Source organism: Bombus pyrosoma, linkage group LG1, assembly GCF_014825855.1.
Source record: "Bombus pyrosoma isolate SC7728 linkage group LG1, ASM1482585v1, whole genome shotgun sequence".
In the NCBI taxonomy this organism is placed as follows: Eukaryota; Metazoa; Arthropoda; class Insecta; order Hymenoptera; family Apidae; genus Bombus; species Bombus pyrosoma.
Window position 1 is genome coordinate 1,511,193 of NC_057770.1, and position 17,563 is coordinate 1,528,755.

Consider the following 17,563-nt stretch of genomic DNA (forward strand, 5'->3'; position numbering starts at 1 on the left):
AAAAAAAAAAAAAAAAAAAGAGGAACAGATCACATTGCAATGGTGTCGAGCACTGTTGGTTTACACTTACGAACGTGATTTCCATCGTACGATAGCAATTACGTGAACATTTTTCAGTTAGGTTTGTTACGAACACCGCACGAACCTGCCATTAAACTACGAGATCCGGCTTGAACCACTATTCTATCCTATTATAGCCTATATCTTACGCTTTCGAATAAATTAACCCCGGTATCGTCAGTCTCGACGCGAATCCCATAAGCATCTCGATCCTGACTCACAGTCACGATCAATTTTCAGTCATTTCCGTTGAAGGTAACCGCGAGATTTACGAAATCTGTTTCACCCAGTTTCCCCGTTGATTCAAATTCATGGGCAAGCGAGCAACGAGAAGCAATCTCTTTAACGGACCATCGTCCGCTGTAAAAATAAACCGACGACGTCGGGAACGGACTAAATCGGGATTTCGTCGCAGGCGCGCAGATTAAACGATTATTTTCGACGACGCCCTTTCGGTCTCCGCGCGTATGTTCAGTTATTTCGTTGTCCGCCGTGTATACAGGACGGAAGAGAGGAGAGGCAGAGAGGGAAGGGAGAGAGGAAAAATGGTTTACGACTTTTTGCGAACGAATGCACGGTGAATTCAGGACGCACGCTAATGTCTGGCTCTGGCCTGGCTCTGGCCTGGCTCTGGCCTGGCTCTAGCCTGGTTATGGTCTGGCGTGGTGCGTGTATCGGCGCGCGGAGACTACCGGCGGAAACGGAAACGCAGTGGGTCGAGAAAGAGAGGGTGCAATGACGGAGGTAGAGGCGGTGGACAGGCCGCGGTGGGTCGAGTTGCGACGACCGATTTCCGGGATTTGCCTGACGTTTAATGAACGCTGGCAGACGTTTTGATTTACAGGACAGTTTGATTTCCGCGCGGGGCACAATAACCGCCAATTTGTAAATCGCCTCGTAAATCTGGACGGGCAGCAGCAGCGGCAGCAGCTCGTTGCAGAACGATGCGAGCCGACGTATCGGCGCTCGCTGCGAGTCCGACCTAACGGCCGTTTGTCCAATTGGATTAAACAATCGGTGCCGTTAAAAAGTACGGCTGTTTTGGCGTATTATCAGTAAACATTCTCGTAAAAACGATATAACACTCGTTAGGGTGTGGGAAAAATAGGATTGGACAATTTTCTGATTGCCCCAGGCTCCGATCTGTCCGGTACATGCGCAGTGTATGTGTTCTTCACGCGATTTAGTTTTCGAGAGTGTTTTACGAGTATGAACTTATCTTAGAAAATACTTATCTTAGAAAATTGATAATCGGTAACGCGAGCAAGACGCGGTGGAATATTTTACACGCGAAATTTGAACGATGTTGACGAATTTCGTCCGTTTCGATTACGTATCGAAGGCTTTAGGCGATGAATTAGTACGACGGATTTCGCGTTATAAATTCTCGATCGGCAGGTGTTACGATATCCTGATAGATCGGGACGACGAGCATCGGGTTTGTAGGAGACTGTTTAAACTCGTTAGCTTGCGACAAGAAAGTTTCACGGACGTTTATTAACCGGGAATTCGTAACGAACGAAAGGCTAACGGATAATGCCGGCGGCTACGAGTAACTTCCTGTTTCACACTTACGAGGGACTGTCGCTGGTTGGAAAGGAGTTTGCGAAACAGGAGGAAAAGGAAAGAAGGGAAAAATGCAACGGGCCACGATAGCGTCAGTGAACGGGCGTCATGTCGTTAACCGAGTTTACTAATTATGGGTCGAGCGCGATAGCTGCGAGTTACCCCCCGGTAATTTCAACGCCGTGGATGTGTAAAAGCGTGATGTAGTAACAAGAGCCGCTTTACTAAAGTGCCTGTGTGATATTACTCTAAAAATCTCCGTTAATTAACTCGTAAAACTTGTAATAACGCAACGAATCAAGTTACACGGTTACGGCTCTTAACGTTCGAGTGGCCCGCGCCTGCATGCTTTCAGCGCACCGACTAGAAAAAATCACCGTGACAATGTTACTTCGTGAAATATGAAATTTGTAAATCAAGTTTAATCTTCGCGCGCGGATCGCTGCGAGACTCCTGGAAGCATTAAACGATCGAGATTATTCGTCCGTGATGTCGTTTCGCGCAAATAAAATCGTATTACGATTATACGCCGTGGGAAACATTAATCGAGAATTATATATAAACGTATGATACGAAGAACGATACGTCGAAGCACGAGAGAGAGATGCAACCAAAGAAAAAAGGAGAAACATTCTTCAGAGATGAGAGTTCTTTTATTATCGCAATATGCTTCTTGGTAAAATATCTTTCGCCGGCGAACTACGAGATCCGTGAATCGATTTCACGCCTACAGATTACGGATGAGTAAAACGTTTTTGTCGCGAATACGCTGCAGCTGCACTTTTCCAACTTTCCCTGCAGCGCGATTAAAGCTGCTGTCTACCGGCAAAATCGCAAGAATTTTAAACGCAATACGTGTCATTTTAATACTTTATTTCTCCTTTTCCTCCTCCGTCTCTGTTTCTCTCTCTCTCTCTCTTTTCTTCGTGCACGTATCCAATTGTTTCTCGGATCGGGATAGCACAATGAGAAAGCGTATATAACAAGTAAATGATTAACACAATATATAAATAAAATATATAAACACGCGAGATCTTAGAATGAACGATAAAATAAATTCAGCCGATGTTCGTGTTACTTTAATCGTTAGCTCGAAATATCGGCCTCTCGGGTCACGAGAGAGCGTTTCGTATCAGCGTAAGTCGTGTATTCGAGTCAGCAAAAAAACTGCATCGCGGAATTGAATTAAGAAACTCGTTGATATCATATTTTTGTTAATTAATCGAGTTTCAATCTAAATTTATTTGGAGATTAACCGCGTGCTCGTACCAACACAACTTGTTTAACCCATTAACCGTTCCGTGATTCGTTATTAAATAAAACGATAAAAACTCTCGCCATCGTTCTCTACGTTCATTCTTTCCACGATGCTGCAGTTGGAATCACACTTGGAATCGCCTTTCTTTCAATTCTTTCCTCTCCTCTGGAGAAAAGTCTACGGATCTGCTCTCTTGTAACTCTTTCTTTTTTTCCCCCTTTTCATCTCGTTCATCGAGCCATATCAGAGACTGATTTCTGTACCGTATCCCGTAGACGTTGGCTGCACGCGAATACAGTCTCTATCTTGTCGAGTGGGTGTACATATATTACAGCCCAATAAACCTGATTAACATTAGGTGTTCGTTAATTACAGCATCCCTCTATTACACTGACTTAGCCATGCGTTAATGATTTCACGGCCTCGTGGATTTCCGACGTATCGACGAATCAACGATACACGGTGCATATGCATTTGGATGTGCATCCTAGACTAGATGGATGCGTATTTACATATTCCTGTCATGCTTGCTGCGTACCTTGATATCGCACCCTCGATGATAGACCTGGGCTTATTTATTAATTACCTCCGATCCTTTTCATAACGACGCGTATCGATCGATCAGCTTCCCTCAATCCCCGATAGCCTTAGAATTCTTAGAATAGTAAATGCTCTAGAGTCCGTTGATATATCGCCACGTTGAGTACATATATTCGCGTAATCTTTGTTCGCAGATAAGCTTCGAGGTGCAAGACGCGGAACGGCGATAAAATGGCGGACAATCAGAGAAGAAGACCGTATCTGACCATCAGTATACTTCACATCATCACCATCATGTGCCAAGGTAACCGAAACGTTCTTTCGTATAAAGTCAACAACGCTTTTGTTATATCTCGTACGAGCTTTAGCTTGCTCGTTCGCGCGAGATTTAGGAAACAATTGGTTTGAAAAAATGGCGAGCGTAATTCACGTTTTAATTCGGCCGGTCGCGCAGAAATCTATTGTAATTTCAAGGATCGCGGCGAAGAAAAGTGATTCGCGTAACGCGCGTTAGATCTATAGCAGCCGGCGCTAATGGAATTCGTGTAATTATAAAGGAAACGTGTAGCAACTACGAATGCTCGTGTAAATAATTACGCCGGGTAAAATAATGTCGGTTTATATCAAGTAAATTAGTATTATATTTCGATTAGATTCGCACCGCAGACTTCCTTGGAATTTAGCTGCGACAGCTGAACGGTGCTCGCTAGCCATTTAAACGGACGTCTTGGAAAATGCGGGGAAAATTCGTCAATTCGTACGATCCGTTACTTTTGTATTGGTAAAACATCTAGCAGATTTTAGTTGCATCGACGGAAGATAATTCGATAAATTCCGATTTGTAGTTTACAAAAGTTTGTGTTGGCCAAGTTTCCGCGACTGTCTCGATAACGATGGTAGTTTCATCGAGAACATTCATTTTTGGTTCTTAGACGCCGTTTCTAGCACACGTGCCGCGTTATATAATACGCGGGCAAATGTATATACGCTCCTAATTGCTGCACGCAGACCTTATCCTTCGATATTTGTCGCGAAACAACGAATTTCTCTTATCGTTGCTTTTAATTTAACTATATTTTGCCAATTTATTAAATCTAACTATCAAATCTAATTTATTAATATCTAACAAATCCATCGTTAGAAAAATACACATTTTAAAATTACGCATTTCTTCGTCAGGAATTTCTTTGTTCCGAGCAATGGATTTTATTTTTTCTTCACTCACCTTCCATTGCTGTGTTTTTTTCTTTTGATTTCTCGTCTTTTATCGAAACGCGTAAAAGCATAGCGGTGGCGTTACAACACTACTCACAATTAGGTACTTAAATCGACGCAATGTATCCGACAGTAGCAGCGTACACGTGTTGACTATCCCTTGAAAAACGAGACTTTCATTGCACTCCGCCACTACTCGGTGACGATATTCATTAAAGCAGCTTATGCGAAAAATAGTTGGAGAAAAACTTGTAATGCACGTTTCTCGTAAAAAGAATCACTGAAACGACACGATAGACGTTTGTCTGTTTGACGGACATTCGTCGACTAGAGAATCGATGCTCTTTGTGAATCATTTAGTTGTTCCAGTTAACAGAGCTCTCGTCGACGAAAAGGATGACCGATCATGTTGAATAATTTGTACCAATGGTATAAATTTAGTTTCTTGTATGAAAGTTTCGCGTTACCAAAATGTAACCGCGGATACGCGCGCGATAGAAATTGCTGTGTAAGTAACTCGGCGAAGAAGTAGAAGTTATCGGTAAATGCTGATAAAACGTATTGTCCATTAGTGTTGGTGAGGTTAATCAATTTTCCATTCAACGTGCAATCTCTCTGCCTGCTATCGAGGCTGCTCGTTCAATGGGGCAAAAGCGGATGGAAGGGAGGTAAGGGGTCTTAAGATCACGAAGACAGCCAACCAAGGCTTAGGAACTCGTAATTATCGCTAAATAAGAAGGTGGCTCGCTTCTCCTCGGCACCATCCCGTTGAACAAGATATATTAAAGCATCGTGAGGTAAATTGTTGGGTTGCCTCGATAGCTACTTTCGAAGTTTTAAACGACGTGACACGTCTAGTGGCTATCTTGTCACGAATTCTACGATATTTCTCGCCTCTGTTTGTTTGTAAAGTTACGATAGGTTCGTAGTATTAACTTTAATCCGAACGTTTCCAAGCTTTCCTTCTTCTCGGAAATTTATATTTTCACGTCAGTATTTTTCGGTATGTTTATATTGAAACTTTCAGGCTTTATCGGAAATCCTTTAAAATTACATACAGCACCATTTCCCGTGATTCACTGCGGTGTTTTTAATTTTTTTTACTGCTAGGGTTTGCCATTCGGCTAAAAGAGGAGGGCAAAAAATGCTATTTTTCGATCGAATCGGTGCGGGGCTTTGTCTATCGACAATTTGACTCGGTAGCTGAGTTTGCTTTGGATAACGCGGGAAATGTTTGAAGTTTGTCTGACCTGTTCCAGGTAAAAAATTTATTCGCGCCTATTTGCACCAACATTTATGCGAAAAGCACAATGCTTTTTATACATCGTAAGGATCCGTTGAAAAATATTTCAGAATCTACGACTGTTATTCCTAGTATCTTTCCTGTAATCATGATATTTGTCATCCCGTATATATTTCCAAAACATCATTTAAAAGGTTATTCGTTTCAATTTATACCACAATCGGGCTCGTTAAAATGCAGCATGACATTCGCTGACGGTAAATGGTAGTTGCATCCCTTTCTGGAAGTCTTCCTCTGATAAAAGAAATTTACTACAGCGTAACGATCAACTACCGCCTTTTGTATCGTCATTTTCTCCGTGCAACTTGCTACGTCATTTGCTTTGGACCGTCTCGTGAAACAAGGCAGCTAGACGTGTTTCCATTTTCATCGTTTCTTGTTATTACGATCAACGTCGTTAGCTGTTTCATGGAATTCGAAAAAGAAGAGCGATCGAAATTGATTTCCAGTCGAATCGTTACAAGTTATTTTCTATATATTCCATCGGTGCAATTTCTTCTTGGAGTGACTACTTCTATCGTAAGAAAGTACATCGATCAAGGAACGCGTCGTCGGCCGTTCAAGGAGGTTCGAAGAAGCAACGCCTGCATCGATAGCTACCCGAGTGACGCGCAGTAATTTGGGATCGCTTTGAGGCACTAATTTAAATACATATTAATACAACGCGTATGCAACATCCGTCGACGGGCTGGAAGCCTTGTAACCAGGCAACCGGTGCAATTATGTGCATCAACTGCACGGACTTTGTTGGTTAGAGTGCCAGCGACTTGCGTGCCAACCAATCAGCATAGCCGGCTATGCATACGAACGAACTCGCCGACGGAGCCTAACCCGGACAAATTCGAATCCTCGCGACGCGCATCGTCGTCGGTTCATTGGCCGGTGGCGCGGCCCGACGAACCGGATCGCGTGGTTATTGTCGGTTTCCATCGATTCTGTCGCGAACACCTGGCAAATTGCTTCCCGTAGACACTGGGATATAATCGTACGGTTTCGTTGATCGAGTGGCGTGAAAGGCAGCCCAATGGTCGTGCGAGTACATCACAAAGTCGCAGAAAATTTTTAGCATCGAAGTAGCAGCATGATCAAAACAATGTATTACTAACTCACGATCATCGAGATAATAATTGGCCGACTAAAAATCGTAACGGTGTGTGAGACAAGATTTTGAGAATGTGAGTTCAATCGCGTGTTTTAACTTGTACATGTATCATGCTTTTAGTTTCGTGATTAATGAAGCAACAACTTTGTTTTCCGCAGCATTGTAGCTAGTTTCGCCAGGGTACGAAGCGTTCGTGTACCAGGCCATAAAAGATTCACGTCTCTGGCAATGGAAATTATAGAATAAATAAATAACCATATATTTCCAAGATCGAAAAAAATTTGTTTGCTATTCATGCTTCGGCTCATACTATAGTCTCACGTATTTATTTATCTAGTCTCGTATGTTTTCTCGAATTTCGAATGAGATTGAAACTTTTAGCTATGAAGTTTATTTCATGCGACGGGACGTGTACATCGCGGGGGGGGGGGGACTTGTATCGACGGACCAACAGTTCAAACAGAAAATCTCGCCATATATAATAGGAAAGTGTGAACGAGAATATAAAGCCACAGAACGAAGCGTGGCTACGTCGTCAGTGAACGTCGAATCGGAAACGAATGTGGCAGAATAAAGCATTCCGGAATTCGAGGATACACGCTGTTTGCCTTTCCAATACGCGTTTCATGTCGATTCATCTGCGAAACGTAGAATGCGATCCGCCAATACTTTGTGGCTTATACGAGTCATCAATTACCCGCCATCGTTTGAAGCTAAACATTTCCGACGTATTATCAAATCTTATGACGTGTAAAAACATTTTTTAATTTCATCTATCCGATCTGATCTAACCGAGGATCTTCTCATTTGAGAGAAAAGTGATTTGGGGGGTGGGGTGGGAGCAGAGTGGACAAAGAGGAAATTTCACGTACGAGGAAAATAAGAGGAGGCCGCGCTTACGTCTTTTCTCTCGTCGTTTCAGCGAATGGAAAAACTTCTGGTATTCCCCTGGTCGACAGTGAGATCGTAGATTTCTGATGTAGCCTTTGTGCTACGGAAAGAGAAATAGCAGCGAGGAGCGGAGGGAAACGTGGAAATCCTTTTTGGAAAAAGTACCTTGTTTGGCGGGCCGCTCCGTTGACTCGAGGCGTCGGTTGCCATCGCCTCGCGTTGAAAACTTTCTTTCTCGCGGTCTCCGTGCGCCCGGCTTGGTCGCGTTTTTTCCACTGTAGGTCAGGGGGGGGCGGGTAAGAGTTGCCCGTTCGCTACGTAAATGCAAAAACATATTTAAGATGTTATCTCCGGCGGAGAGCACGACCGCATTCAAAGTTAAGACATTAAATGTACATTAGTGCCGTTAGACTGGCATACCCGCTACTTAACTCACACACGTACGTTCTCCTGTGTCAATTCGAGTCGGATTTTTCTCCTATCCCGTCTCTTCTTGACATTTTTCGTAGTTCCCTTAGTTCTAAGGATAATCTTCTTCAATCTGGTCACTTTGTGTCCCTTTTGATAAAAAATTGTTGTCAAAAATAGTCCATTGCAAAGATGGTCTCGTCTGATCTGATCATTGCGTTACCGAAAGGTTACGATCCTTCGAACAATCGATCGACGAACCAGTTGTAAGGACGGTTTTTTTTTGATTCAGTCGCTGTATGCCTTCCTTTCAAAAAGTCAGTGCCCAAAAAAAGAGAGTCAGTTTCCAAAAAGCAATCGGTCCTCAGAAACAGTAATTCTTTCGGAGTGGAAGAAAAATGACAAGTTCACGGCATTCAAACTTCGAGCGGATGAAAAAGCAGAGAGTTTATACCTTCCACCAAGGCGTTCTCTTGATTCCCCGTAGTTTTTGCTCCGGTTTTTTCGCCTAGGGCAGCTTCTTGAACCCTAGAGTTTAAACAACCCCGCGCTTATAACAGTTTCAGTTTTTATTCCATAACGATACTCACTTCTCAGGATGTCTATCCTTCTTGTTATGGATTTTCTTATTATGGACCGTGACGTTATATTCACACGAGGACTAGGCGCGTCTCTGTACATCAATTTAGACGAACTTGGCCTAGGATGACGATGACGTCGATTCAACGATTTCCAGGATAATGGACACATTTTGAATTTTCCCTAGAGACTGTTCCGATCCTCAGGTAGCTGTCATAAAGTCAGATGAATATTATCCGTATACACACACGCACACACGCACACACGCACACACGCACACACGCACACACAGACACACGCACACACAGACACACAAATGTATATGTTATACGGGGAATAGGCAAGTTGTTGAACGGAATCACGAACAATGTGTCCTAGATTTTTCTCTAAGAACCTTGTAAATATATAAGTAGGGATACTCGTATACGTGGCTGCGATCGTACGAGTTGTTTAATGCCTAAAAATAGGGGTAGTTTGCTCGCGTCCTCGTGCTTGCACGTTATTGCGATCAGAGCCGGGGGAAACTCGAGCGCAATAGAAAAATATCACGGCCGTCGAAGCGCGAAGTAGTCGGCGAAAGTTTGCGAATGCATAAAAAGCGGCTCGATCTACGAGGCTGTTTTTACGGCGACGTCGCTTCAATAAACCCGGCCTGAATTCGATACACTCGGCGTGGAACGTGCATTATTCTCCGCGTGGAGAAGCGTAGCCCATCGGCGCGGAAAATATAAAGTGATTTCTACCGAGAGTTTGACGGGAAGCATAAATGACGATGCAAAAAATCGCTTTGAAAACCATGGGCGCGAATGAACGCCATTGACTGTCGAGTACACTCGAACGAAAGAAGCCACTCGTTAGAATAGCCGCTTTACGTGTCCGTTTTATAGTGTACGACACTTGATCACACTTGATTTACACCGTACAAATGATGCATACTGTATAGGAGTTTGTATCGCAAGGTTTGTTTACCACTGGTTGGGGAGAGGTATTTATTTTTACTTTATAGAAATTCTCATTTCGTTAATTATATCCGGACACACGGTGTCGTAAAAATATCCGGCTCGTGTTTAAAATATCGGCTACAATCAAGGAGACAGGAATTTCGAAGCATTTACGAAATTGAAAAATGCTAACAGGACAGAATCGTATCGACCATAAATGGGAGAAAAAGGCGATAAAATTTCGAGCGAAACCGAATCATCGTTGCCTCTCTTGCGCTTCGTGAAATTTCTGACTATTCGGCGAATCACGTTGATACGTAATTGATACAGAGTACACATCGCGTAGCGTAGAACGACGCGTTCTTCGTTTCCATTGCTGCACGAACGAAGCCGTACAAAGGACGAAAGCGGACACGACGCGGCAGGGGTTGAAACAAGAACCGTCGGACTGGCTGAAGTTTCTTCAACGTAGAACACGTACGACGTTTGTGTTCTTTCGACAATCGCATATCACCGTGACTCGTTAACGAACGAGTGTCTTTTTAGCGCGACGAATCGACAAACTACCACTGTTCTAACGAGAAACTGTAGTTTATATCGTGAACAAACGAAGGAATACAAATGTTGCTGTGTAACGTTTCTCCCTCGGCACGAGTTTGATAATGGAGCAACGTTCGGTAAAAGTTGGAAAGAAATCATACTTCCGTAGGATAAACTTAAATAGAACTTTGCCAGGCTTTCGATGAAGCTTGCAGCTACGTCTCGAGTCTTTAGAGCGCTCGTTTTTCCATTGATTTCCCCGGACAGACGAAATTACAAAGATGTATAACAGCTGTAAAGCCGGAGATCGGGACGACAAAATAATTCCCTTTCTTTGGGTCGTCCCCGTGAAAATACTCTACACTATCCCTGGGAAAGTTAATTCTTCTGAAGGAAAGTTAGCCGAGGGAAAGCGTTCGGAACTGGGTTAAAACCATTAGCCAACGGCTATGAGATCAAAATACATTTAACGGTTTACTAGAAGTCGTGAACGTAATTGCCTTTCCGGGGCGATAGTCCGCGTGTTGGAATTCGTCGTTTGAGCTTGTCGATACCCTTTTATCTTTCCACCAAACATAGTATCGACTAAAGTATCGATTAAAGTCGTGCACGATATCATAAGTGGTGGATATTTAGTAGGAGCGACGTCTATTGTCGTTATTATATCGTGCTCGGTCTCACGTGCGTATACACGTGCGCGTACACACCTGGGAAACGAGATCTGCGACAGCCATGTGACATACGTAACGCGAGACCGAGCAAACATCATAATATGGCTGGTTACTCAAGTCGTAAATGGGTATCGGCTGCTCGAGTACACTCTGCAGTCGGTAGATATCGTCAAGAATTCCTAGAATATCGCCGAGATTTTTTACTTTAGATCTTGGTATTATTTTACGATACTCGGCCAAACGATGGATTTTTCGTTCGAACAAAATACGCTGAGAACGTACCGAAATCGGAAGAATATTTTTCCTGAAATAAACCCGTTGAAGGAAGATAGAGATGGAAACTAAAAAATGGGAACATATTTTTGTTAGTAAACGAAATTATTTCATAAACAACGGTACGATAATATAATAATTGTACTGTTCTAATATAGCGTACGCGTAATGGTGTAGTGATAAAGTAATAATGGTAAATAACGGTATAATAGCAATAAAGTTACAAAGCATGAGAAGAAGCAAAAAACTAGAATACAAGTGTCATTGATATTTATAAATGATCTACTACATGTGTAACTGATTAACACCATAATCGGTTGCAAGACGCGCAGGATCGATTTTCCGATAGAGGATGACGTTTCGTCGAAATCGATACGTATCGCTTTTAACGCGCGTGAAATTTTCAAATTCCATCGACTCTGATGGATAGTATGTTACCGTTACACGCTGTCACTGTAGGCCACTACGATGTAGACTGTAGACCGTACAGTGCCACCAAATTGTCATTTGGTATTTATAGAACCAACTCGATTCCCGATTTCCTCCTATTCTTCGACTCTGTTATTCCAAAGAAATCTACCAATCTCTTGGGAACGTTCTCCTTACGTTATTTTCGAGGCACACTCTCAGAAATTTCTCCATACTCGCACGCGCTCGCATCGTTTTACCCGTTAATATTTTATAATCTTCACAACTCGCTGCTGTTTGCCACGTTTGCTGTGGTAGGCATTGAAGGTTTTCTTGCTCTGCGGTGTTCCCGCTGGCACGCGGTCCCGGCTCGTCCAAATATATTTTTAGGTGGCGTAGTTGGTAGAACGGTGCGCGATACATATGGAATCACATATGTGGCTAGACATGCATACTTCATGAAATAGTAACTTGCAGGCAGGATTCGGGACGCGTGTGCCGAGTCAGAGGGGCGGGGGACGCCTTTGCAAACTCGATTCGATGAGAGAGCGACGCTGGCTGCTCGCGGCCCGTTTAATGGCATTTCCGTGCTCCCTCTCGAAAAGAGAAATATTAAATTTCAGCACGGAGGAATTCGAGTATCCGCGGCGTGGTATTCTTAGAAACGGTGGGTGAACGACGACGGATGCACCAGGTTGGCCCACTTTTGAAAGACCGATATAACAGCTAGCCAGACGATGTCAGTTATGCTCTTTAACTCCAGTGCACTGTTACACCAGAGCTCGTGTATCTTTTGAACTTCCCCGTTGACATCCAACTACCAGGATCGCGGGAATTTGGGAACGTTAATACTCTTTAGGTAAATTCCATGCAAAATATCGAATGATCACCTTGCGTTATCTGTTAGGACTCGTTTATTCTTAAACGATTGTGTTGGAGTTTGAAAAGATGTGCGCTATATGTCGACTAATATCTTTGGAAGGATCACTCATGCTGAAGGACTTGGGATCGTTACTAATTAACGACTACCGCGATGGATGCTCTTCGCTGTACTTTTCACTGAGATCCTACAAAGGTTATGTTTCTGGTTAGACATAAATTGCAGATTTTTATGCAGTCGTGGGGAATTTGAGCTGAAAAAAATGCATAGACTGCAGGTAGTATGGAAAAATATACAAAACATCCAAAATGTGGTACTTGCTATAATATCTCGTATGTTAAACAATTTTTTATCTAGGTTTTTTAACTATCCGCATAAAAATATGAATTTACGTAAATACCAAGTTATGAATGTTGATTCGAAACTACACGAGAAACACTTTTCCAGCTCTGTGTATATCTATGTTGTAGCTATACCAAACTGTAACTATAATATGCAACTATTTGAAGGACTGTCTGGGATTTTTAAGGCTTTACATCCTCCTCTTCGAACGGTAAAAGTTGATTTCATCTCTCTAAAATAGCAATTATCCTGACGGTATCATAAGATCGTTCTCAATGAGAATCTTCCGTTCCAAGTGATACGAATCAACGATAGAACGTCCAACGTATCTGTCCCTCGTTTGCTCGAGTATCACGACCCCCTAACATTCCATAAATCTTGCGTTCTTCAAATTCAACTCTTAAGCGTACTCGTCTGCGTTGAACAGGCGACGAACGAACACGATAAAAATTTAAATAATACCGCGGGCTCGCGGACATTCATCGTCGTTATCGCGAGTGCAAATACATTCGCGGAACTCAGAGACACGGCGGCTCGTGCTCGAACATTAACTATATCTCGGTTGGACGATCTGCGGCCAAGCAGCGAATAGCAAAAATTGCCTTCGTCGTGTTCCAACAACGAGACTAGTTATGCGGCTACACACGTAGCTACACGGTCGCTCGTGCACCTACCATACGCGCGTTGGAATTCGCGTACGAATACAGAGTTTGCGACAGCTGCGGACACGTACGGCCTCGTTGCGACCAACCGTGATTCCCACGTCTACCTGGAATATCTGTAACGTTTAACTTTTTTAATACGGCTGTCATCAATGGACGATGATACGAAAATTTCGTGAAACAATGCTGCTGCCGGTGAGAGATATTTAGATTTCAATCCTCGGAGTAGGGATTACAAACTATCTACAGATCCATAAATACTCTGTTAGTTAATAAGCTAAGTTTGCCTATTTATTGTGAAGTATTCATATTTATTACGATCATTGTACGATGTTTGTTATCATTTTCAATGCATCTATCCTATCACCCATCATCTATAGAAGGCTTTTGAAATTTCTAGGCTGTAGTTGCCTGTACTTCTCTCGATCCCTACTGTAATGTTGCTTACAGTCTGTTTATAAAAAGTTATATTCATAAATAGCCAATTAATCTTACAGTTAATTGCTCGAAAAATATTAGCTTTGTAATTTTGTACAGCTAAAGAAATGATTTATGAAGATATAGTCGTATTTAAAGGACTAAAAATTTCACCGATGTTACAAATGCGAAATCCAACCGTTGCGTGCAACGTCGTTCGTCCTTCTAGTCTACGTTTTTTCCTCCTTCGTTCCTAGTCCTGAGTTTCGGTCGGCTGGTGTTCGGAAACGAGCCTGGAACAAGGGAGGCTCGCGCGACTTCCGTGCGAGGAATCGTAAACTGGCTCGTTCAGCCGTCGTTATCGCCGCTTGTTACACGATTTTACAGTTTCCGGATGCTTTCCAGCTGTTCCTTAATACCTGAAGCCTCCGGCCTCGAACCGCTTTCAACGCTCGCGAAATCTGTAAAATTTTTATCTCGCGAACGCGATGCACAAAGCCGGTTTTATGGACGACAATTACCACACCGAAGAAGTGGGTTATCTTTTGAGCAGTTTTATTTCTTACCCACGCGATTCCGTTGAGAAACGGCAGCTGGCGAAGCTAGCTTAATTCTGGTCCTTCCGGGCTGAGGATACATTTTCTTCGGTTCAACCAGGATAACGTCCGAGCTTCTTCGGTTAGTGTGTAACAGTCTGCAACACTGTAGTTTGAACAGTTGCGCAGAGATGTTCTTAATGGTTTTTAATTGCGAGGATGATCTTAGATATCAGCGGGATGCATAGAAAGTTATCTTGCCGTGATACGTTTCTTTGCTCCTTTTGTATTTCTTTGCGCAGATAGAAAGTAAATGAAATTTCTAGAATCTCTAACTCTCGCGTATTTTAACGAATGTTATTAATGGAATTTTATAAGTCGCGAGTTATCGGCACTGATAAATTCTTCAGCAAAATTTTACAAATTAATGGACCGACAGCTTACGATATTTAAATTGCATTTATCGGAAGATAAAAAGAGATATTAAAGATTCATGTCGGAAAATAAAACTTTAGCTGGTTTTTGTTGATTTGCTGAAATTACTGGAAATCGCTTATACAAACAAGTTGATTATTCCATTTGATTAATGAATTTGATCAAACTAAAGTTGTATAATATATGGCTCGTAACTGGTCAGTTCATTGATATTATTAGTCGTTAAATTATTGCGTAAGGAGATGCAAGGAATATCAAAGCCACGCTGGCAATTTTTAGCAATGTTTTCTACAACTTTCCGTATTGATTTTAAGAGAGTTTGGAATTTTGGTGAAATATGCATGAAAGAAGGGGTGGAAGTAACGGGGTCGTGAACTCGATACATTTCCGTCGAGTCGGAATCGATATCAGGTCTGGAGAAATCTCTTCTTTTGAATTCTTTGGTCAAGTCAAGGATCCCCATTACAGTTATCAGCGATCGCGGATGCTCGAGATGACGAGGAGGTCGAGCAGAAGGCGCCTTAATGCTCGGCACCACTCTAATTTCGCCGTTTCGACCTACCTCAAGGTTGAAATGCAATATCGTCGTTAGGCAGGCAACTCGAAAGTATTTCCGACATTTCCAAACTATTTCCAAGACGGATTTCTTCCTCACCGGTTCGGAAACCGACGTGAAAACCAGAACTCGAATTTCATTTCGGGTTTGCTAACGATCAACCGATCGTTTCCACCTTTAATTAATACCTTACGCGTTCGGTTTACCCATGGACCTTAAAATTACGCGATAATTGAGACCTAGTCGGCGAGGCTCGAATCGCCTGCAACCTTCCATTCTCTGCACGAAAATTTCCATTTCGAAATGAAAGTTCTCTAGATTCGCGACTCGGTGTTTGGATCTCGGCAATGTCGAAAAGCAACGTTGTGTTGAAAGAAAAGAACCGAAAGGAAGAGAAGGATCAATGGCTTTTGTAGGATTCTTGGACTGGCGGAGAAGCGAGCGTTCCCGCCCAATTAGTCCACACACACTTGTACAGTGTTTCTGCGGATGAAAAGGAGGCGCGAGTGTATTCAAAGATTCCCACGGATATCCGTGAAAAGCCACGAAGCGGATAACATTATCCATTCCAAACGTTCGTCGACCCTTGGAGTCGTCATTTTGCAATGATAAATTATAGCCGGGGAATCGCGAAAGGTCGGAGAGGGAAAGTGCAGCGAACGTTATACTTAGGATATGGATCAAGTGGTCGTAGTTGTACCGGTTGAACAGGAACAAAATGTTTAATTGCACCGTCCTTTCTAGGCGCTATTTTCTCCCCGCTTTCGCATCCCCCTTTCCATCCCTTCTTCTCTTTCTCTCTCTCTCTCCCTCTCTTTCCCTCTCCCCCCTCCCTCTCTCTCTTCCTCCCCTCTGTCGCTCTATGTCGTCGAGCCGTGTCATCGTCGTTACGTTGTATCATCTTCCACGAAAGGTACTCTCTTGCTTGCCTGTTAGCGCGATGGAGAACCGTTTGTTCTCGGAGGCTCGGAAAGGATTACGGCTGGAGGTTCTCGCAATTATTCCGTTGAAATTAGTGCCGTAACTACGGTTTTGTGGCCGTTTCGTAGACACGAAAGCGAGAAAGAGAGAGGGATAGGGAGAGAGGAAGGTGGTTAGCGGGCAACTTTTGTTCGTCAAATTTTCCGTAACAACTTTTCCATGGTGATTAAGTGGAGCCGTGATGCTTGCGTTTCGAGTGCCTTTCGACACCGGGGCCGGAGGTCCGGGTCTAAAGAGGCCGAGCGAGAGAAATTGTTTTTCGCGCCAAGATAATAACTCGGGTAATGAAAATAGCGAGCAACGATACCATACAGCCGGAACGAATCGTACTTTAGGGATGCGCCGCATTGCGGTGATCCAGTTAAGGAGCGAATTTTAATTGAAGCCACGTTACCTGTAATACCGCGAGTAATGCATAATTTATGACGAGCATACTCTGTCGTCGACCCGGTCGGACATCTTTACGTCTTGGGTCGTTTGAACCCTTTACGAAACGCAGCGACATTTCGACCGAATTCCAAAGTTCAATATCGTTTCTCGTGCTTTTAATAATCACCAATCGAAAATATTCTCCGCTCGCAACGTGCAACGATAATTATTTACATCGGTTATTCCCGATTATTTCAATTCGTTCGTCATCAAATTTCCGTTGCAATTAGTTTAATTATTATCTGCGAAACCTCCGAACATATTATTCTCGATGCGTCGACACGGTCGGTTTCATTATAACACGTTATTTCGCAGCGGGTCGTTAAAAAATATCATCCGTTATCGGATGAAAAAAAAGAGCTCGTATTTCGTTTACATTGAATGGACCCGTTAAAAACCGGACAACGTTAACACGTTTCTCTCGCCGGTGTTCGCGTCGCGTTTCGTTGCTCCGTTAAAATCGGTCTGTTCGTCAAGCAGCGGTGGGAAGTCTCCCGGGGGCAGTGGTCGATGACACGGTTATTAAAAATGTAGTGCCATCGATCGATGATAATCTACCATTTCCTCTGT

The 17,563-nt window shown here is 43.1% G+C and overlaps 1 protein-coding gene across 6 annotated transcripts in view; it reads left to right on the forward strand.

The window, feature by feature from the left end:
- LOC122570491 (lachesin-like) overlaps positions 1 to 17,563 on the forward strand; it is a 269,681-nt gene that overhangs the window by 36,212 nt on the left and 215,906 nt on the right. For all 6 annotated transcript variants that reach the window (XM_043732905.1, XM_043732867.1, XM_043732929.1 and 3 more), the window contains one exon: positions 3,619 to 3,728. In XM_043732905.1, the coding sequence (XP_043588840.1) occupies positions 3,656 to 3,728 (73 nt within the window). In that variant the 5' untranslated portion in view covers positions 3,619 to 3,655. The remainder of the gene's footprint in view (positions 1 to 3,618; positions 3,729 to 17,563) is intronic.